The sequence below is a fragment of the Melanostigma gelatinosum genome (genome assembly GCF_949748355.1).
Source record: "Melanostigma gelatinosum genome assembly, chromosome: 20".
Taxonomy (NCBI): Eukaryota; Metazoa; Chordata; class Actinopteri; order Perciformes; family Zoarcidae; genus Melanostigma; species Melanostigma gelatinosum.
Genome location: NC_136653.1, coordinates 12,031,519 through 12,053,078, shown reverse-complemented (window position 1 = coordinate 12,053,078; position 21,560 = coordinate 12,031,519). Strand labels below are relative to the sequence as shown.

The window sequence follows — 21,560 nt, the reverse complement described above, 5'->3', positions numbered from 1 at the left end:
CATTGAGCAGGGCATACATACACCACATATTAATGTACAGTGGGTGCATATAACCAAGGTAATAACCATTTTGATTGATTGAAACGCCCCCGTCCAATTGGGTTGCTGCTGTTTCTCACATCCCAGTGTTAAGCCAGTACCCGACGTGTATCAACAAGCCTGGCGCATGTGCGGTTGAGTCTAGACTTTCGAATGTACGTGCTGTCCAACACGTCAAGACGTTTCAAATAGGCCGGATGTCTTAATATTGGTCCTTCAGAATAAAATGTTTCCCAGCTGTTACAGAAAGTCTCGTCGGCAGACTGTAGAGCAGTCATTGGTTTGAGAGAAGCCGGACCTTTCCGAGTTAATTAAAGGTTCCTCGCAATAAGCCATTGGCAAAAAAGCAAGTCATTAATAAAGGGTTTTTATAATAATCCCTGAAGTCTGCAGTTGTAAATGATAAGTTAGTTAGGTTAAGAAATGTTATGCTCTGCAGCTCTTTTTGCAATGGATTTAAGAGCCAAAAAACAAAGCAAGTGTATTTTGTATTGATGTGCTATATCGTTGTTTCTATATCAAGAAATTATGTATTACTCACAACCTATATTATTGCAATAAAGATATTATCATAACCCCACTTTATTTTGTTTTGTTTGGGAAAAAATGCATAAAAGCATACAAAGCGAAATAAAGTGGAAAGTGTTTGGATGATTAACCAGCAAGAGACATTTTCGAAAACATGGCAACGCAACCATTTTTCTTATAAAGGGATTATAATACATACCCTTTCTTTATCATCATTTAAAAAGCCGTTATAAACTATCTATGAATGGTACCTTCTTACAAATGTTCACCAAACTTGATATTTAGTGCTTCTTATCAGTTACCCCAAAGCACCCAATACCGAGATACCGTTGACAGAATGTTTTATTTTGAAGAAGAAAAAAACGTAACCGGAAATCACCATTTGATCCCAACTAGCTTGACAGTGTTGCGCTGATCTCCGTACACAACAGTGTAACGTTAGATCCAAGTAGCCCTCTTGACATCTCACTGCTTGTTTCCCATCGTGTTCCCTTATGGACGTTTATTCATCACTTCGTCTCGCGCCCTCCGGAGTCTCGCGGACTGGGACCCATGTGGGCGCCGATGAGAGAAGAAGACCGTCAACACTACCGGGGTTGAAATGGTCGTGCTCTTTCTGAATCTCATTCTCTCGGTTACATATCCCAGGCGTCGTCATTGAACTTTTTATTTTAATTTTTTAAAAATGAGGATCTTCGCGTCTCTGCTGAAAAACGCGACCCCCAAAATCGAGTATTACTCCAGGTTTTCCCCGTCCCCGCTCTCCATTAAGCAGCTTTTGGATTTCGGTGAGTATAGTGACGCAGCGGGGCTGTCATCTTGAAGGGAATGCATGACTTGCTGATCGTGAATCCGAGGCCTTACATTGTAATATTCTATTCCCTATTTGTCCACATTCGAAGTGACACAGGCAATCTCTTACTTGCTATTAATAGCGGAGGTCTTCTACAAGCTGCCATGAAACATAATATGTTGGTGTGATCACGTGTGGTGTTTACTTTCACTACTCATAACAGCACCAGCGGTACGTTTCTATGCATGCTGGTGTTTGTTTACTATGTGGACACGTGACACACTGATTAATCCACCGACATCACAATGCGAGATGACAATGTCGGTATGGCCACACTGAAGGTTTAGTTTTCTTAATCCAGCTCTGATTAAACAGTCTTCTCTGTTATGCAGCTGCGGATTGGATGTGCAAGTACAGGAAATCGTGCGTCACTTGTTTCGCGTTAAGAAACAGTAATTGTTCATGTCTGAAGAGCAGTGGGGGCTAGAGGTGTGTTTCAGAAGGGGAACAGATGAGACCTCGTCCACGGGTCGTCTGCAGCGTGCAGATGTTGTCATGCAGGGCTGAGTCAGTATTTGGTGGTGTCACTGCCCTATTTTATTGTTTAGGAACCCTTCCCCTTATACTTATACTGCTGAATCAGGGGGAAGCTGTTGCTTTCAGCAGAGGTGATTAGATATTTCCTTTCATTCTGCAAGATCATCGTGTTTCCCCCCCCCCCCCCCCTCAAAGACACTAAAATATAATATTCTGCTGTCGCCTCTCTTGAGGTCACTCACAGAGCAACACAATATCTGCACAACTGGCTTCCTGCTGGCTGCGAACGTTTCTTTGCGTTGTTTTGTAAGACTTTACCGTTGAGCCCTTTTTTTGACAGCTGGAAGAACCTGAAAGCATTTAGCTAAACATGATCTAAAACATAAATTCCCCTAAATCCCTTTCCATGACTCCCCCTCTCTACCGGGCAACACGATTTATGATTTCCTAGACTGGTTCAAGCTGATGTTGGTGGTCAGTGAATGCGGTTCCAGCCAGGGACGGGAGCAGAGTTCAAGGTATCATATTAAAGGTTGAAAATTGAAACTGACTACAGCGCTCAACCACATACCGGTACTTAAGTAACAGCTGTGTTCACTGGTACGTAGAAGCAAAACAAACTAAATCTTGATTGTGTTTCTTGCCAGTTAAAGTTCATTTTCACAACTGAAACTGTGCCAGAGTTTGCAGATATTCCAGTCCTTTAAAAAAAAAAAAAAATGGTGCAGCTTTGACAAACACCAATCTCTCTTTCTTTTATTTTCAGGCAGGAACAATGCTTGTGAAAAAACATCCTACATGTTCCTGCGTAAGGAGCTGCCGGTGCGGCTGGCCAACACCATGAGAGAGGTCAACCTGCTGCCTGATAAACTGCTGAGCCAGCCCTCCGTCAGACTGGTGCAGAAATGGTGAGACATTTCGACACCGCTCGAGAGATACGCTTTACAACGCGTCCGGGCGATGAGGTTTACAGTACAGTAGAATAACCGTGAATAAGTCTCCCTCTGGCCTCTTGTTTGCTTCATCAGGTACATGCAGAGCTTTGTGGAGCTGCTGGATTATGAGAACAGGAAACCAGAGGACTGCCAAGCTTTGAATGAGTGAGACAATATTGCCTTGACTAATAATTCATAAATGCAAGTACAGCTTTGTCATCCACTCAGCTGTTGCATGTTGGCTCCATGTCTTGAGTCCGCTGCGGTTAATCCCCGTAGCACACGGTGTGTGTGTGTGTGTGTGTGTGTGTATGTGCTGTAAGCATGCCGGTGAGATAGAGCTGTCACGCATGACAGGAATGTGAATAAGTCTGTTTAGAGAACAATAGCGTTGAACTCGAATCGTTTGGTTCAATAGAAATAAAAAAAAACATGATGTTCAGCTGATACGCGTCCTGACTGAACATGTTTCTAGCTGAGAAAAACGTTTTTAAAAATGATACAAAACTGTTAAACCATGTTTTTCCCTCATGGATGAGTGCTTTCATAATTAGGATTTGTACTTTCCCCCTCATTGCATTGATTCATTTCGTTTTTTCAGCTTCCTGGAGCTCTTGATTGAGATCCGTAACCGTCACAACAACGTGGTTCCCACCATGGCCCAGGGAGTCATCGAGTACAAGGAGAAGTTCGGCTTTGACCCCTCCATCAGCAGCAACGTGCAGTACTTCCTCGACCGCTTCTACACCAACCGCATCTCCTTCCGCATGCTCATCAACCAGCACAGTGAGCCTCAAAACCAGCGACACGGTTCACTTGGATCGCAAAGCACACCGTCCTGGGTCAGCGCGTTCGTTATTGTGACCGGCCTGTTTCTGTTTCTGTGCAGCTCTCCTCTTTGGTAACGACACCAACCCTGCCCACCCGAAACACATCGGCAGTATTGATCCCACCTGCAGTGTGGCTGAAGTCGTCAGTGGTGAGTTTAAAATCAACAATTACAAGAGCACTGCACTCTATACTCTCTGTGGGGATACTTTGTTATCTATGGGTTTACCTTTTTGGCTTCATTGAAATGAATCTGCATGGTGCTTATTATGGGAAACACAGTTTTATCACCAGTGACACAAATCAATGGAAGTTCATCTGCACGTAAGCGGCGTGTTTACATGATAATAGTTTATAAAAGAGTTCCAGCAGCCCGCTGTGACCCGGCCGAGGCTCAACGGCTACGTTAGTGACCCGTGGCAGGAATCCAACTGCGAACAGTGAAAGTACTCCGCTTGTTCGGCCCTGACTTTGTTTGTTTCGCCTCCTCTATCAGATGCCTACGACACAGCCAAGATGCTGTGCGAGAAGTACTACTTGGCTGCTCCCGAGCTGAAGATCGAGGAGTTCAACAGTAAGAGATTTGGTTTTTAATGCGTCGTGATTTCCACCGGTTCTCCCCCGTAATCTGTCCCACAGCTGTAGCCGAGCAACGTGGAGTCCCAATTTAGTGCCGTTGTGGTCACACTCACCATCTCATTAGCCAGCTTTCATTCTTTGTCTTCCAGTGAAGGCCCCCGGAAAGCCCATCCAGGCGGTGTATGTGCCCTCTCATCTGTTTCACATGCTGTTTGAACTCTTCAAGGTGAGCGGTGCAGCATCAGTGGCACAAACCCAGCTATAGTGCTCTTTTAACGTCATCAAATTGCAACCTGACTACAATTGCATGAGGACTTGTGCTGAGCTAAGTTAATTAACTCTGTGGGTGTTTTGCAGAACTCAATGAGAGCCACAGTGGAGCTCCATGAGAACAGTGAAGAGGGATTACCGCCTGTCAAGGCAAAAGTCACTCTGGGCAAAGAGGATCTTTCCATAAAGGTAAATCAAGACACAAGTGCACACGTGATTCGACAAATACTCGTGGGCCTCTCGCTCCATCTCTCCCGTGGTCCGTCTTCAGATCAGTGACAGAGGAGGAGGAGTTCCTCTGAGGAAGATCGACCGTCTGTTCAACTACATGTACTCCACTGCTCCTACACCCAGCCTGGAGCCGGGAGCCGTCCCATTGGTACACACACACACACACACACACACACACACACACACACACACACACACACACACACACACACACACACACACACACAGACATAAAATCAAATCAGTGTTGACCATGGTGACCATTTCCAACCATTTTTAGCCCATATATTTTTATTTATGTCTTGACATCTGGGAAATTAAATTCTGTCACTCTCCCTCCCCATCCAGGCTGGTTTTGGCTACGGTTTGCCAATTTCTAGGCTCTATGCCCGATACTTCCAGGGGGACCTGAAACTCTACTCCATGGATGGCGTTGGCGCTGATGCTGTAATCTATCTGAAGGTAAAGTCAGCTGGTCAGATGTTTTTCTTTCTCCCAAAGACGGATAGGTCGGAGTTTAAAGGGACATTCGATCCAAAATCTAAAAGACATATTTATATCTGTCAGCCTAGATTGTTGTGGTACAGGTTGCAGAGTGTTGGAGGTATCGGGCGTAGCGGTGTCTGCCTTGTCTCAGGTATAATGGGACCAATGTTCCCTCTAATTTTTCATGTGTCTGGGCATACACACAAGCTCCCTGAGCACACTGAGGACCACTGTGAGCAACATCAGATGTGCACGCTGTGGCCACACACCAGTATCACACCTGTTCAAAACCTTGGATCATAGCAAGTTACATGGCTTATTAAAAGAATCAAATTACAGCAGCAATTTTCACTAGTTTACTTTTAATATAAGTGATTTGACAAACTTTAAAGGAAAAAGACAAAAATCTTGTTGTTCATGAGATGTGTAGTATGTTTTATGTGAGAGTCCTGCTTGGCCATGGGAAGAGTCCTGCTTTGGCCTGTGTGAGGTCCTGTTGTGGCCTGTGTGAGGGTCCTGTTCTGGAAGAAATGATACATATACACCTTTCAGACATAACATTTTGTTCACATTAAAACATTCACATTTTGCACAATGACGTGTGCTGTAGCTTGTGATACAGTGTAAATTCCTGTAACTCTGTCTGTAAAATATGTAATTACTCAGTTTTTTATTATCATTTCTACTACCCATAAATTATCTAGTAGTAACATAATTTAATGATTAATATCCATAAGTTAAAAATCTTAATAAATGTCACTAGAATATGCACAAATCTGACTTAAATTTTACCTTATTTTTCACGTCTGTCCTTCTCACTTCTCCAATGGTTGTACACTTTGTCCAGGTTGATGGCTTCGTCTGCTTCATGCTTTGACTTTATGCGCATCAGCTGGTCCATATTTCACCCAGTTTCACCGCTTGTTCTTCTATTTGAACATACTCCGACAGCCATTCCATCTTAAAAGAACCACATTTCTTTTTTCCAATGGCTTGGTGAGTGGATGTGTCGCTGCCCGTTCGTTTCGCCATGATAAGGGGTTAGCATTTGCGTCTCGTAACTCCGCCGCACTGTTGATAGCTAGCTAACCTGCACGGCGCGAATGGGCAGGGCAATAGTGTCAATGCTATGATTGGCTGCGTAGCGTAAGTGAACCGAATCGTATCATTGGCTGGACACCTGTCACTCACTGAGTTACGTTGCAAAATAGTACAGAAAACAAAATTATTATTATTATTATTATTGGTTTAATTGATTAGATAAGATTAGGACTAATATTAGATATTAATTAATACGTTTATGTTGAATTTTATTTTATGCGCTGCATAGATTTTCTTGTGCGCTGAGAATGTGCGAGCAGTGCGCGATTGCTCAAGCGCGCAGCTTAGAGGGAACATTGAATGGGACTAAATGTCACTCGGCTTGAGGTGCTCAAAGCGCCAAAGAAATTAATTTGGAAAACTCAACCGCACTGTCTCCTTCCAGAAATCATAAACCGGGTTGCTCGACAAAATACAAAGACCTTTTTGTGAGCAGTTTCTTATCGGAACTATTTTCTTTCTACGCCCGCCAACCGTATCACCGCGCAGAAAGAAGCGTGCAGCTATACGCGATACAGCTAGCTCACCCAGCGCTTCTGAGCTAGCTGACGTTACAGCTCAGCCCGAGGGGGACGCCATGAAAGTTTGCATGTTGCAAGTGCAAGCCTCTCGTCCATGAGTCAGACGCGTGCTTCCCTCTGTGCACTTTTGAGCACCACAAGCCGAGCGCCATCTAATTCTGTTATACTCTAGAGAAGGCAGACATCTCCACGGCCGATACCTCCAACACTCGGCGAGATGCGAAGATTGTCACCGCTCTCATCTGTCTGTTAAGGATGACTCTTAAGAAGAGCCAGAAGACGATTAGCTTAGCTTAGCATAAAGACTGCAGGCTTAAGCGAAACCGCTAGCAAACATGACGCACCGCACCTCTAAAGCTTATAACCTGACATGTTTTACCTCTTCTATTTAATGGTACTTAGATTAGTACAATAATCAAAGTGTCGGTGTCAGCTAGCTGTTTCCCCTCGCTGCCGATATTTATGCTAAGCTAACTCTTCATTCAAAGGTAAATGAACGTGATTTCTCACTGTCTTTTGTTCCTCCACTTGAAGGCCCTTTCCAGTGAGTCCTTCGAGCGGCTGCCTGTCTTCAACAAGTCGGCGTGGCGGCATTATAAGACCACCCCCGAGGCCGACGACTGGAGCAACCCCAGCAAAGAGCCGCGCGATGCCAGCAAGTCCAAATACAAAGCCAACAGATAAACGCCAGCTGACCCCGCTAACCCTGCCCTCTGCTGGCAGACCCAAATGCTCGCGCTCTGCCCCGGAGCATGTCAGATGAAAGGTTGCCCTTGGGTAAATGTTTGGTTTATGATCAGACTTGCCTTTAAATTCCGGTGGTTAAAGCTTTGGAAAAGATACATGACCGTGACATATATCTGTATACCCAATGGCAATGGCGTTCATCAGCATAGCTTTCATTTTTGTGGCATTTACCACTGGCTCTAGTGAATCTTTCCACTAATGTTGACTCCATTTCCTCCTCCATCAGGCCGATACTATCGGCTAGAGTCACCTCCTCTTTGCTGACGAGGCCGCTGCTCCCTGTGGCTGGATGAGCCTCACGCTGCTGATCGAGTGTCTTTCTCACCATCAGCGAATGGCTTGTGTTCCGTTTCGCCCTCTCGGAACACAAGCAGGGTCACGGGGTTTTGAGTTTCAGAGCGAATTGGAAGAGGAGGAGGTTTCATTTCCTTCCTTTTGGAAGACACTTTTGACAGAACGCACAATTAGGCCAGTGTGTCATTGGCATAGTGAAGAGCTGTTCTGTATTGAAGCCAGGGGAAAACAAAAGACAGGGTTGCCTATAGATTAGAGAAAATGATAACTCTTTTGGGAAAAATATAGAAAGCAGTGCATCATTTTAAATATCTCGACGTCGAGAAGTGTTTTTTTTTTTTTTAATCGTTTTTTTAAAGAGAGAAAGCCTTATTTCTAGCATATTTAAGAAAATCTGCCTTGAAGGCTGAACTGGAAGTTTATTTATAATAGGAGAATGTAAGAGAAAAAAGAGGTATTTTTTTTAAATAAATGTTTCCACTTTACACAAAGAAGACAATAATGACCCTCATCAGACATTCTTGCCGGCAAAGCCGGCTCTGCACCCTGATTTAACAACGACTAAAGGACCCAAGGAGCATCTTTAGGATACTTGTGAAATGCCTGGCAGCTTCAACCACACCAGCATGACGCATTGTGTGAAACCCTCGCAGAGAAGGATGGACCTGTCGCATCTGACGCGGATTATAAAAGTGTGAATACGTCATCGCATCTCCTTTCGCCATGGTGGATACGCAACATAAGCTCAAAGCTCGGACTCTAACAGCGCTTCATCCATTCAGCTTGGTGTCTCAGCTGTAGTATTACTAATCCTGTCTTCTGAATGAGTTTGCACAAAGCGTGTGTATTTTGAAAGGGTTGCTTTTTGTATTCATCGCCATGAGTGGAAGTGAAAGAATTGGAGGATACAGCTAAAATCCAGAGGGAATTGATACCTGACAGGTTTTAACTTATTTTATCCTGGATAACAGCTTTTCTCTAGTTTTTTCGACAAGTTTGGGAACAGTTCACCGCATTTCCTTTTTGTAAACAAAAGGAAATCCGGCATTGTTGGGAAAAGCCAACAGGGGAAATTGCATTAGACCAAAGGAGCCACTAATCTCTTGGTAAACCATCCAAATGTTTGAAACATGAATCACATTCAGGAACATTTTAGTGCACTTACTACTGAACCTTCACAGCGATATATCGCATTCAATTCCCTTCATTACAATCATGTCAGACCTCTTACCAAGAATCTTCTTTTGTAAATAGAAGAAATGAAACACGGCCCAAAACCATTTTGTCAAGAATTTGAATAATCTGAAGTGACTTCCTTCTCTCGTCTCCTTTAGCGCCATCTGATGTGAAAAGAAAGAAGTGTAGATGAAGAACACAGTATGGAAAAGCCCCCCCCCCCATCCTGTAGCGTTTCCCCCGCCTTTCAGCCTCACTGAAAGGTTTCATCACTGCCAAAGCCTTCGTAACCTGCTAGTCGCACTGCGTGATGCTCAAAGTTCCCACCTTCGTGACAGCTTCAATTCCAGTTGTGTGATTTAGAGTACTCAACGTCTACTGTTAAAGACTGTCTTCTGTTCCTCTGGTATGTTAGGAAATATCACGTATGCAACTGTTGACGGTGTGTTTGCTGTACATGAAGCCAGTGTGGAGCGATCGCTCTGTTTTTCTATCCTACTGTACCTCCAGCACAGGGCAGTTTAACAAATGTGATTCAGCATGAGATCAACTTGTCAAACCCGACAATAAAGAAAACTGCTTTTGTGTGCGAAATGCAGTTTGACTCGCGTTCAGTTTTAGATTTTTTGATTTATTTACATACCAAGCCGTTTGAACATTGAAATTTAAAAGATAAAAAAAGACACACTTTCCCAAAGTTTGTACATATAGTGCAGATTAACATGTAGTGCGTACAGGACATTTAGGTCTCTACATTGCATTAGGGTATTAATTGTATTGTTGGGGTGGAAGAGAGGTCTGCGCCGGCCTGGCATGAGTGAGCAGACCTGAGCAAAGAAACGTTATAACATTACATTTCCAATAATGTCAAATAAAACATTCGGCTGATGATCCGGCTTTTGAGGAGCTGACAGTTCACCTGGAGGGCTTCAATTATTGTTTATTTCAAGTATCATCCGAGTCCTAGAGAAAGGCTGCATCTCCAAGTTTTCCGGGGTTTGATTGACAGCTGACATCAAATTACAAAAGAGCAAGAATGTCTGCTAAAGGTCGATCGACAACACATGGCAAACTCTCAAAAAAATACATGGCTTTATTAACGCTGAAAATCCACAAATGCTTTCTATACCTATGGATTAGACGTCTGTGTGGCCTACTGAATGACTGCGACGATGAAGGATCTGTGTGTGTTGTATCGCACGATGTGACTAGAACTCAGAGTGGTTACATTGACTCTACTGTAGGTTGTGGTCTCAAAGACTCACTTTACATTCAAGAAGCTTAATAAAAGGCTTTTTTCTGTCTCATCACAATCAATAGGCGCAGTCCAAGACTCGAGTCTGAAGGGGCTTGTTTTAGTGTCTAATTCTATGACAGACCTTGTTTCCATATTCATTTAAAAATGTAGTTTTTTTTTTCATATGAACTTTACAACTAGGATTATATTGCTTGATTTCAAACAAAGCTGTACAACCGAGGTGATTCATTTGTCTTTCACTGGAGCTGCTTTGGATGCGTTTCAGGATCATGCAGGCTGCTGTTCCCACAGGCTGGTTTTAATTCCTTATGGTTTTCTGAGGGATTCGTGTTAAGCTGTGGTCACAACAGTAGCGTGGGAACAAGTGACTCAATGATTGTGGATCACTTATTTAACATAAGTTGCCAACCATTTGTCCTAAAATGTGCCAACTTCACTTCTGCTAATCTACGGTGTGCGGTGTGTCTTTTCTTGAATTCACAATGCTCCGTTCAACAAGCACGAAGTGACTCGGTGTAGGAATGAATCCAGTTCCTGTCTGTTCACATGAGCTGTTGCGCTGAACATCACACACACACAATGTTCTGTAACTTTGTGCCTATTCACATCTGGTGGTCACAGAAGTTACACGAAATCTTTGCATCTTAAAAAAAAACAAAAGCTAAAGTACGGTAGACAGAAAAAGGACAAAAAACAATGAGGTGATATTATGGTCAGGCTGTTGGACAGTCTCTATATCAGCACTGGACAAATCCAAAGCAAATCCTCTGAAAGATGCTGCAAAGCATTCTGGACCTTCTTACGATATGCGACACTGTTCGTCAATCCTCTTCTTCCCTTGTCTTTCGTCTGTCTGCTTGGTTGCCCACACAGCTGAGACAGTGATGGCTTCTTAGCTTCCGCAGCAGAGAACTTCATTTCCCATGATCCTCGTCTGCCTTGCATTTCAGCAACTCCCTTAAGGATAACTGTTCCAGTATCCAGCCGGTGTTTTGTGTTGTGTTTGTGTGTGAGCAGTTCTCAGGCAGTGTACTGTGAGTGAAGTGCGCGTGTGTGTGTGTGTGTGTTCAACAAACGTTTACTTCTCATCTTCATCACCTTCACTCATGCTGCTTAGAGAGGCCGATGCGCCTTTGGGGGAGGTTGGGGGCGAGGGCCGTGCATTGTGCCAGCGGGCGGGGGGAGACGGGGGTGAGGGAGAGCGCAGGGGGGACAGTTCTCGGGGAGGACTGTTGCAGGGCGACTCTCGGGGGGACAGGGCGTAGGACAGCATCCGTCCACTGCGCTCCTGGAACACCTGTTTCTGTTCAGGGAGAGAAAGAGAGCGAACGTTAGCGCGCACACGGCACAAAGGTCAATGACAATAAGTAATCCAGTGGCGATGAAGACAGTGATTATAATGACGGTTACATGAAGTGTTACTTACCCAAGTCCCATCAGGTCCAAACAGTTCTAGGAAGTTGCCGATGAACTCTCTGGATTTCTCTTCCCACTTCTGAATGAGGTCGTGGCTCTTCTCCTCCACGCGGTAAACAAAGTGTTTGCTCTTCTCCTCGACCGTGCGGACCTTCTCCTTCATCCGGTCCACTTGGTTCTGCAGCCGGTACTTCTTCTCCTGAGGGGATTCAATGTCGAGGAAAAGCCAATTAAGCTCAGTGTTACAAGTGAGCACACGTCCACACATCCACAGGGATGTCTTCCATTGTAGCAATGGCGGTGACCTGTAGGATCACGCTCTTACGTTGATGTAGCTGACGTTGAGCTCCTTGGCCGTGTAGCCACGTTGGAGGTTGCGCCGTGCGTAGACGTCGTAGTCTCTGACAATTCTGGTGATCAATTCAGAAGTGGAGATTCCTTCTGTCCGTTGTGTGGGCACAAACATCCCTGGAAGACACGCGGAAAAAAAGGACACAGAGAATTTGAAAACTGCCCGACATGTATTTGTATTTATCGTCCTGTCATCACACACTGACCTGCCTCCTTGATGTGTTTATAAACGTCTTCACTCCCTGCTGAGGAGTAGGGGATGTCATCGTGAGCCACAAAATCGATCTGAGGAACATAAACATACAGTTTTGCAAAATATACATATTTAAAGTGTCCCATCTTAGCAGGGGTTCTCGTGTAAGGCTCTAAAAGAGCTTCCTCTTACGAGCTTATCACAAAGAACAGAGTGCAACTTATACTTCTATATTTAGCCGATATGTTGATGGCGATGAAAGCCGCTTTATGTATTTATCATTTTGGGTTTGAATAACTAACACACAAGTGAGATCTTTTATCGGCACACTGACAACTCCATTGTTCCAGTGTCCAAGCGGCGGACAGTTGTGCAAACTTTCATCCCCCAGTGTTGTTTTGAGTTGTTGGTGAGCTGATTGATTCTTAATAACTCGCCTTCCTCTACAATATGCTTGAAACGTTTCTCATTGTTGTATTATTTTCTAAAATACTACATCACCTGCAGCCTCCGACTCATGGTAACCAGGTATTAGTGACTTCTGGACAGCCTATAACATCTCTTTTAGCGCTTAAAGGTTCTGTAAATGACTCTGGGGAGTTCTAAAGTTCGAAATGACACGCCTCTTATTTTGCAGGTGTTCCTCCAACCTCAGTTAGGAGCTACTTGTGGCCTTAGGATGTGGTTACAGCCCCTGGATGTGCTTCATGCACAGTTTGACCCTCAGGTACTGCAAACAGCCACACACCTTGTGTTTCTCCAGGAACTCCGGTGTCAGAGTCCAGGGTGCGTCTCTCAAAACCTCGTCGACGTAGCGGCAGTGTCTCAACGCTTCGTAACGCTCAATCTCCGTCATGACTGTGAAACCCTTGTACTTATGGGTCAGCTCATCACTGCACACTGTTCCAAGCACATGGGAGGGAAAGCACACAAAACGTTAAAAAAACACAGAAGCACGGAAGTTCCCAATCAGACAACTCTGTCTGTGTTATTTTGAGCAGTGGATTCTTAGTGTGTGTGTGTGTGTGTGTGGCCTACCTCCTACTATAAGGTAGGTGTTGGGAAAGAGGTTCTTGGCCTGCATGAGAGCGCGAGCGTGCCCAGAGTGGAACAGGTCAAAGATGCCATCTGCGTAGACTCTGACCGGCCGGTCCACTGAAAGCACACAGCAACACATGTATCATCACCGATACTGCAGTATCAGTGAGAGGAGAGTGATGGCGGCGACACTGTACCAACAGTGATGATGGTGACACTGTACCGATACCAACAGCAGTAGTAGTTGTAGTACAGTATGATATTAGAAAAAGTCGCAGTAACTTTAGCATCACTCGTATGTCATTGGTGATAGTAGTTTTGGTGATAGTGATACTAAAGGAGTAGCACCAGCAGTTGTAGCAGTAGTTGTTAGTAGGAGGAGCTTCAGAGGAAGTAGTTGACACAGTAGCAGAAGTAGTTAGTAACATAGTAACATTGCAGTATGATAGTAGAACATGTAGCAGTAGTAATAGTAATGGAAATGAATGAGAGTAGGAAGTGAGCCGGAGGAGGTCGACTGTACCTGGGGTGCCTCTGCGGGCCTGAGCGATGGTGAGCTTCTCGTGAGGGGCGCGGCAATCACAACTGGTCTCCCTGGCAAAGATGGCGGGCTTAGTCAGAGTCTGAGAATGAGAGGAGGAAGAGACTGGGTACAAATGTTTTGTTTTGGAGGACGGATGAACGTAGGAGACTGAAGTTCATCTGAAACACCCCCATCCCTTCAAGTTCACGGTATCACCCTGTTTCCATGCTCATTCCTGTTACAGTAACCTCCATTAAGGTATTGACCTGCTCCACATTGGGACAATGGATCGAGAGACAGACAGCCTTGCACTCAGTGTTATTGATCGCTCTGTGTGTGTGTGTGTGTGTGTGTGTGTGTGTGAGCAGACATTTACTTCTGCATGTGGAGCCTATGTGTGTTAACATGTGGCAGAAATCAAGGGCAGGGCTATTGGTCTGCTGCAGAAAGGCCTCTCAGGAATTAGCTCAAATTCAAAGGGAAGAATAAGATGCGAGAGGCAGCAGACTTCCAGTGGACAGGAAGAAAACAATTATCATTTTCAAATAAAATACATTTAAATTCAGCAGGTAAAGAAAGAATAAATAGACAGTGGGAAATGGAAACAAAGACAAACAAGGACAATTTGTCACAGCTACATCAAGGTCAAAGTGTGTGTGAGTCTTTGTATGCCATCTGTTGACTACAGGGAGTATGTACTGAATATCATTCACGCCAATAAATTATAATCAGAGTCTGCACAGAGCAGAAAGCTGTGGGAGTGTGAGCGGAGGATGACAAAAAAAAAATGGAAATACATTCGGCCTCTGTGGAAAACGCAGGCAGCTGACGTCAACATATCCTTGAACAGTCTGGCATGACATGTTCCACGGACGCAGACAAGGACAGTCAAATATCACACCGGCGGTTTCAAATAACAGTGCACTAAGTACACAGTAAGAGTGACACTTAACGGGTGGATTTGCTTTAAAAAAATGAAGCTTTCTTAATGCGAAGGTTATTCAAATAACAGCTAGACGTTATACTGAGATGTTGTGACTTTTAATCTTGATGCTGCACGAAATTTCCAATTTTTTAAAGAATTGCTGATAAAAAAATATATATTTTGAACTGACGACGCTTTGCAGAGGTCCACAACAAAAAAATGACAAAAGCTATAAAACTAAAATATTTACTTTGTTTATGTGATTGATTGAAGTCTAACAAGAAGTTTGACCGTATTTGGGGTCTGTCCCCTCCACCCCCCCCCCCCATCATGTCTGACTGAAGCCATCAATATTTAGGATAACATTGTACCGTTTCTCTGAGTGTGAACTACTTTTTGGCAAACAAAATGATGATGTTCACACATAACCCATATAAGATACAAAACACATCATATTTCCTATTTTGGTTTAATAATGACGCCTTACACTCATTTTTGTTTGACCAATTTCTGTGTTTTTCGATCACAACGTGCTCTACGGCCGATGCACTGCCATTTCACTTTCACTTCATTCTATGTATCGCTTACAAATCAGAGCTGTGTGCAGCAACTAACAGGTCAGGCTATTTGACGTGGAGAAGTGGATTTTAATTGTCGTGCACGCTAACTAACAGCATATATGAAAGCAGGTAACACATAAGCAGGTCAAGAGTTACATCTACAAGAGGAAAATAAAGGAGGTATTCGTTTTTAACATTGCCATTGATGTGAGACTCCTTTTATTTGGTTTGTGCGTCCCATTTCCTTTGAACGTTTTGTCCAGTCATGTTAAATGTTTCAATTCCTCTCTCCGTTTCCATGAGAGAGGTATCAGACCTCAATGCTAGCCATCTGAGCTACAACAACAACAACAAAAAGAAGCAGCGGAGAGGTTGTGGAGACAGGGAGCACCCTCGTCTCCCATGATTCCCTGGGCACTGTGAGAACAGAGAGAGGTGGCGTACAAACCCTCAGCAGATGGCAAAGCTTTAAACCTGCTGACCAGGGGCTCACGGGCCTATCAGGGTGAGCGGCGTGAGCGTGCACAGAAAAAGCCCACTCTGGCACGAGCAAAGAACATCTGGCATGAGAAGGATTAAAGCAGGGGGGGGGGGGAAAGGCCCAAAAAAAACCCCACAGGGATAGAGGGCAAGAGAAAACACCGGCAGTGAAGATCAGACAGCTTCACAAGAATAGAAACGGTTGGAGTGAAGACAGAGGAGAGTAAAAGGCAACGATGGGCCATTTGGAGGACACAGACAGTAATGCCAGGAATTACACTCAAGAAGAAGAGAGTATCCAGATACCAGAGGCTCTCCTAACTGCCGCAATGTCCCCTCCAGCAGGTCATTCATGCTGTTTGGTCCATTGTGTAAATCCCCCCCTCCTTCTTTGACCACACTCACACTCTGTCCACTCAGCATTCTGAGCATAGCCTCATGATGCTATAGGGGATCTGTTTCGTAACAGGGGAGGAAGCAGGACCCTTTGTCTTCCTCTCCCTCCCTGTCACACACTCACACACACACACACACTGCAAGACATGAACACGCAAGAAAACGCACACATCCAAAATGCCCTACCGTCCGGGGATGGGGGCAGGTGTGCTCAAGCTCCTCCATGATTCCCAAAGACTCATGGGATGCGGCTGTGGTCCCTCTGTAATGTGACTCAGCATCAGTGAGAGGCTGCCTTCTCTCCTCACCACTCTGTCTCTTTCTCCTTCCTCTGTTTCCCCGCCCACTCCCTGCTCTGCCTCTCTGTCTGTCCTCCCCTCTACTCCTCCTCCACCCCTCTGATCCCCTGCTGCAGAGAGAAGGGGGGAGGCAGTGAAGAGGTCTCACTCTGCAGCTTTTTCTCGGTACCACAAAAGGGACGAGCGTTGCTCTCAATTTGATGCTCTTGCAAATAGAGTCAGCATCCGAGGTTCATGAGGGTATTGTATAAATTGTGCTACTCTCTAACGGCTGCTTAGCATTCAATCAACCCATAGAGGCATTGCATTTGTGTCAGAAATATACAGGCACATCTGGCATCAAACAGATGTTCAGTAAGACTAATGGCTGTGCAAAAACAAGGGATGGAGACCCCTATAATCGATTGCCTTGTTGTTAAAATGCTATCATTGCGGAATGTGAATTATGTGGAATTATGTGGAAGTGACACATTCAATACACTTGATGTGGAGTCAGTCATCAATCATGTATGTGTAACTGTGGGAATATGATCACTTCAGTGCAGAAATGAGGCATGTAAGCAGAAATACATGAACAGTATTTATCTGTCCAGGATTATTGTGTGAGTGAGTCACTGTTTCAATAAACGATCTTCGTACGCAGAGCCGGGGAGCTCTCGCCATGGCGACGGAAAAAGAGGAGAGAGCTCCAAGAAAGGACCAATCAGGGAGAAGATACAGCAGTCTATAAGCAGGGAGGATTGGTGGAGTGGTCCATAGCACCATCAGTGAGATGATACTGAGTATCACTGCTTATTTATTCACTTGTGGGCAATCAAGTTTCCAAGAGATTAGAAAGAAATTAAGAAACTATTGTTATGAAAGTTCCCTTTCTATAAGGCTTAGCTTTCAAATGGATCTAATAGGGGATCATTATTATAGTTGGAAGAAAAACAATTCAATCAAAAAGCATCTACAATGTCAGTGATAGGCCAACCATATTAGTGACCTTATTATATATTGTTAAGCTTAAGATTTAGCACGTTCAAAGTCTCCTGCTGGATCCAGTGGAAGCTGCCGTTTTAGCCATCACAGTCACCCATCTGTGAATGGTCTGCTCTGCTTGTCACACTATACAATCGTCTATTTTCTATTTGGCATATTAAAATAGGGTGTCATTAGCAGCTTCAGACTACACTCACTCAGCTTGTTTTCCCTTTCCCCCCCACAGGGCAGCCTACTTGGAAAGCATCCCGGTTGCCGTTTGCGGCTGGACTTGCATAACTGATTAAAACCGAAACTTTCATGCGTCCTTACCTTTAGTGGTGCTCTTCTGCAACAAAGACGCGCAACAGCTGCGCAACCGGAATGCGCTCTGCTGTCTGCGTCGCTGCGTCGCTGTTTCACCATGGTGTCCAAAAAACAAAAAAAATAAAATGATGTAAGTCTAAAGTAAATAATTTGTTTACCGCTTGCTCGTCTGTCTGGTTTCTCTTTGGTCCCTTTATCCAGCACAGCATTTTTGTTTTACAAAACAAAAATGATAAAACATGGTTATAGCCTAAACGTAAGGGCAACAACAAATGTTAACCCACAAGTAGACAGTACTGTACACAAATATACTATTTAAAATACACACACGTTTTGTTTAGCCACTGAAGTAACATGATAAAGTGGCCATAAACCCACCATACTGTAGCCTATGGTGTAAAATAGGCTGTGGGGAGGAAGGACAAAACACGCTTTGTGTTTTCATTGTTGGACGCATTCTGTCTCTGTGGCCCCAAATCTGGGACAGGAGCCCATTGTGCCCCACAAAGTCCCGTCTGGTCGCCATGGAAATGAGCCTCATTGGGATAAACAGGGATGACCATTGATTTACCAAGAACAGGGAGACTAACAGTCTAATCCTAATTTAAGGACACGGTTGTATGTTAGTGCTTATAAAATGCAACCACCATGAATTTACTTGGAGCCTGAGGCAATACTTACCCATATGGACTATTATATTGATTAATTATATTGACTTTGTTAACTCTCTGCATGCCAAATCGCATATAGGCCATACAATTGTGTCTGATATGTGTGATGTCTATGGGCTTTACATTTATTGCAAATATTAATAGGTTGTTATTTTTAAACGTGTAATCTTGGCATTTAAAATTAGAGTTGCTCACTGAATTATGTTTTATCTTTGCAGGTAAAATCTTTAATTTATGTCAGATAAATGTATTTCAGTGTCTTTAGAGTAAACATGTCTCACAAACTGAATAAACACTGTACTTTTGTTTGTGGTCCAGACCCTGTGGAGCGAAAGAGAAAGTTGAACAACACTGCCACCGTGCGGACAGCACTGGAGACAGCGCTTCTTTTTATTGGCTGACAGCGAATGTGACGTCACTTCCTACATATGACTTTCCCCGGGAATCCGATTTGGCGGGCGGACTGTCCTGTTGTTGTGTTGTGCAGCTGTCACTGAGCAAAAACGTTAAAGGCTACAAAAGTGTAAGTCATGGCTCCAGTATCGAACCCAGAGAAAGACGTGGACGGCGGTGAGTTTTGTTTCTTTCACGTTTCTCGCTCGCGGACTGTAGCGGGACTTGCACAGAGAAAGTAGAGAAGATAGCTAGCACGTTAGCTAGCTTACACTATCAATCTACAACAAGGGACACGCTTAGGCCATTGACACTGTGTATTAAAATGCAGCAACCAGTTAAAGTAAACATTTGACATATGAGTGTAGTGCTCATGCTTAAGAGAGGATAGTAGACATGGCTAATGTTAGCTAACGTTGACTCTAGTGCGCTGTTGTCATTTTCAGACCTTACTTTGTCTCTACTGCAGCTTTTCTGGCGCTGTGTGTAAGATATAGCTACTCGTGAACGAAAAAAATGAGTTACCAGAGTGCCACCAAGTAGTGTTTTCGTGTTTAAAGAGCAGAAGTCGGAGCCAATTGTCCTCAAAACACTCCCTGTGAGCGTGACACTATAGGAGTATTATTTATTTTTTTGGGGGGGGGGGGTTCAGATCTGAAAATCAGAAAATCTGAAAATCAGACACGTCATGTTCATACCTGCTTCTTCATCGCCATATCCTCTCTCCGCAGACGATGGGGGCGATCCCTGCGGTCTGGCGAGGTCTCGCTCCAAACGGGAGAAGCGAGAGAAGGTGGGAAGGAAGTCTGCACTGGAGCAGCTTAAGAAAGCCAAGCTCGGGGAGAAGATCAAATATGAGGTGAGGGTGCATGACCGTGGATATTACACCACCAGAGTGTCATCATATGGTTCAACTCTGTGTGTGTCACCGGTTAATGTTTTTTTCCCCCTAATATTAACAGTATGTCTCAGAGCCTCATCATCGAACATTATTCTCTATTTTTGGAAATCTTACAGAGTAAATTATAGATCAATTGAAAGAATAATCACCAGATGAAATGATAATAAAATGAACATTTTAAACATAGGGCTGATTATTTCTATGTATTATTTAGTTATACATACTGTGTGGTATTTATAGGTGGAAGAGTTTACAAGTGTGTATGAGGAGGTGGACGAGCAGCAGTACTCGAAGATGGTACGAGACAGACAAGAGGACGACTGGATCATTGACGATGGTGAGTCTGAGTCTCCGGCTGTATCCACTGTGGGAATATGTGCGATGGTGAGGTCCAAAGGTAAACGTCTCTCTCCTCTCAGATGGAACTGGATATGTGGAGGATGGCAGAGAAATCTTTGACGATGATCTGGACGATGATGTAGTTGAAAGCAAAAAAGGTAAACGCTCATACAGTATTGCGTTGTAACACGATGTCTGTGTATTGTGAGTGTGGGGCAATGTACAGTGAATGTGTTTTGTACAAACGGTGAATGTGTTTTGTTTGTGTTTGCAGGAAAGGGTGCTAAAAGAACAGACTCGAAGAAAAATGTGAAGAAGTCTGCCGTAGCGAAGCCCAACACCATCAAGAGCCTCTTCATGAACAGTAATGTCAAGAGGCCTGCTGAGGTGTGTTTCTGCTGACATCGTTGTTTTCATGTCCCTAACTGTGCTCTGTGCGGATTTTAACTTACAATAAAACACATGTTCGCCACTCTTTGTCTGCTGTTGCATTGAGCATACACATCATTTTTGTGTCTTACAGAAAGACGTGGATCTGTCCAAAGATGACCTGTTAGGAGACATCTTGCAGGACCTGCACTCTGAGGTGGGTACCATATCTAGACAGCGCAGAACTGCTGTTACAAGAATTAAACCTGTGATCTTTTTTAGTAATTTTACAGCCAGTTAATGTGGTTTTGGCTAGCTTCTCACTCAGCCGTCTTCATATCCAACTTCTCCACCTCTTCATTGTCCATCCCCAATCTGATATGTTGTGGTATCTGCTTTTAAAATCTCTTCCTCCCTCTTGTCTTCCCAGAAACCGACTCTTCTGACTCTTCCGCCGGTGGTCACGCTGAAGAAAAAGAAGTCTCTGGGATCACCCATGAATCCCTTTTCGATCAAACCTCAGATGCCAAAGGTGTGCTTTAAACTACCGTAAACCACGTCACCGGACAAATTATACAGTTTGAGTTCAATAATTGTAAACTGTTGTATGTCCCTTCTGTAACACCAGGAGTCACCTTCCGCTACGGGGTTTAAGGCCAAAGTTATCAGGCCACCACCGTCTGACCCGACCCCCGGGTCATCAGCCTCCGCACCCGCTCCTCCTGTAGAGAAGCAGAAGGCGAAGGTGGGGGCGCTGGAGGAAGAGGAAGGTTAGAAACACTGACACAGCTCTGCTAGCCATTGGCCCCTTTTTTTCTTGCTTCTAGCAACAATTATAAACTTGCCTTTCATTAAAATGTGTTCTCAGTGGCGTTTGATGGCGTGGACTTCGATGAGCCGATGGAGGTCGGGCTCGTGGAGGAGACGCCTGCACTTAAAGACAATGCAGAGCCTTCACCTAAAGCGGCGGCGGCGGCAGTTAAAGTGGAGCCCAAAGCAGAGCCTGAGGACCCGGTCTTATTGTAAGCATTTTATCTGCTTTGTTCGCTTCTTCTTTTTAAAAGAAACACAGTTCTTTTTTCCGGCTCATTCT

The 21,560-nt window shown here is 44.3% G+C and overlaps 3 protein-coding genes across 5 annotated transcripts in view; 2 read left to right on the top strand and 1 right to left on the bottom strand.

Moving 5' to 3' along the window:
- The first annotated feature begins 982 nt into the window (after nucleotides 1-982).
- pdk3a (pyruvate dehydrogenase kinase, isozyme 3a) lies at nucleotides 983-9,663 on the top strand. 2 transcript variants are annotated; one of them, XR_013772925.1, is made up of 12 exons: nucleotides 983-1,355; nucleotides 2,664-2,805; nucleotides 2,926-2,997; nucleotides 3,434-3,618; nucleotides 3,722-3,811; nucleotides 4,157-4,234; nucleotides 4,389-4,465; nucleotides 4,597-4,698; nucleotides 4,781-4,888; nucleotides 5,089-5,202; nucleotides 7,383-7,625; nucleotides 9,224-9,663. XR_013772925.1 is itself a non-coding variant. In XM_079292467.1 (12 exons), exons 1-12 carry the CDS (start codon nucleotides 1,253-1,255, stop codon nucleotides 9,256-9,258), a joined length of 1,227 nt encoding a protein of 408 aa, XP_079148593.1. In that variant the 5' UTR covers nucleotides 983-1,252; the 3' UTR covers nucleotides 9,259-9,663. The 2 variants fall into 2 exon arrangements, 1 of the variants encoding a protein (XP_079148593.1); XM_079292467.1 differs by having other exon boundaries at nucleotides 7,383-7,503.
- Nucleotides 9,664-11,401: 1,738 nt separating this feature from the next.
- Nucleotides 11,402-17,893, bottom strand: pcyt1ba (phosphate cytidylyltransferase 1B, choline a; the record flags this gene model as incomplete). Of its 2 annotated transcripts, none has more annotated exons than XM_079291648.1 (8): nucleotides 11,402-11,626; nucleotides 11,750-11,938; nucleotides 12,065-12,207; nucleotides 12,297-12,375; nucleotides 13,032-13,183; nucleotides 13,322-13,438; nucleotides 13,845-13,944; nucleotides 17,801-17,893. In XM_079291648.1, the coding sequence occupies 8 exons, from the start codon at nucleotides 17,891-17,893 to the stop codon at nucleotides 11,402-11,404; spliced, it is 1,098 nt and encodes a 365-aa protein (XP_079147774.1). The 2 variants fall into 2 exon arrangements, with proteins under 2 accessions (XP_079147774.1, XP_079147775.1); XM_079291649.1 differs by lacking the exon at nucleotides 17,801-17,893 and adding an exon at nucleotides 16,392-16,445.
- Nucleotides 17,894-18,911: 1,018 nt separating this feature from the next.
- pola1 (polymerase (DNA directed), alpha 1) overlaps nucleotides 18,912-21,560 on the top strand; it is a 44,638-nt gene continuing 41,989 nt past the window's right edge. Inside the window, exons 1-9 of the mRNA XM_079292576.1 lie at nucleotides 18,912-19,035; nucleotides 19,590-19,717; nucleotides 20,000-20,096; nucleotides 20,179-20,256; nucleotides 20,373-20,485; nucleotides 20,622-20,684; nucleotides 20,898-20,999; nucleotides 21,096-21,237; nucleotides 21,336-21,489. Of these exons, the coding sequence (XP_079148702.1) occupies nucleotides 18,996-19,035; nucleotides 19,590-19,717; nucleotides 20,000-20,096; nucleotides 20,179-20,256; nucleotides 20,373-20,485; nucleotides 20,622-20,684; nucleotides 20,898-20,999; nucleotides 21,096-21,237; nucleotides 21,336-21,489 (917 nt within the window). The 5' untranslated portion in view covers nucleotides 18,912-18,995. The remainder of the gene's footprint in view (nucleotides 19,036-19,589; nucleotides 19,718-19,999; nucleotides 20,097-20,178; nucleotides 20,257-20,372; nucleotides 20,486-20,621; nucleotides 20,685-20,897; nucleotides 21,000-21,095; nucleotides 21,238-21,335; nucleotides 21,490-21,560) is intronic.

Bases quoted from the DNA above. Each gene is read 5' to 3' on its own strand.
- pdk3a (XM_079292467.1), top strand. From the start codon at position 1,253: ATGAGGATCTTCGCGTCTCTGCTGAAAAACGCGACCCCCAAAATCGAG. The intron at 5,203-7,382 runs GTAAAGTCAGCT...CTCCACTTGAAG, and splicing joins ATGCTGTAATCTATCTGAAG to GCCCTTTCCAGTGAGTCCTT. The intron at 7,504-9,223 runs GCAAGTCCAAAT...CGTCTCCTTTAG, and splicing joins CAAAGAGCCGCGCGATGCCA to CGCCATCTGATGTGAAAAGA.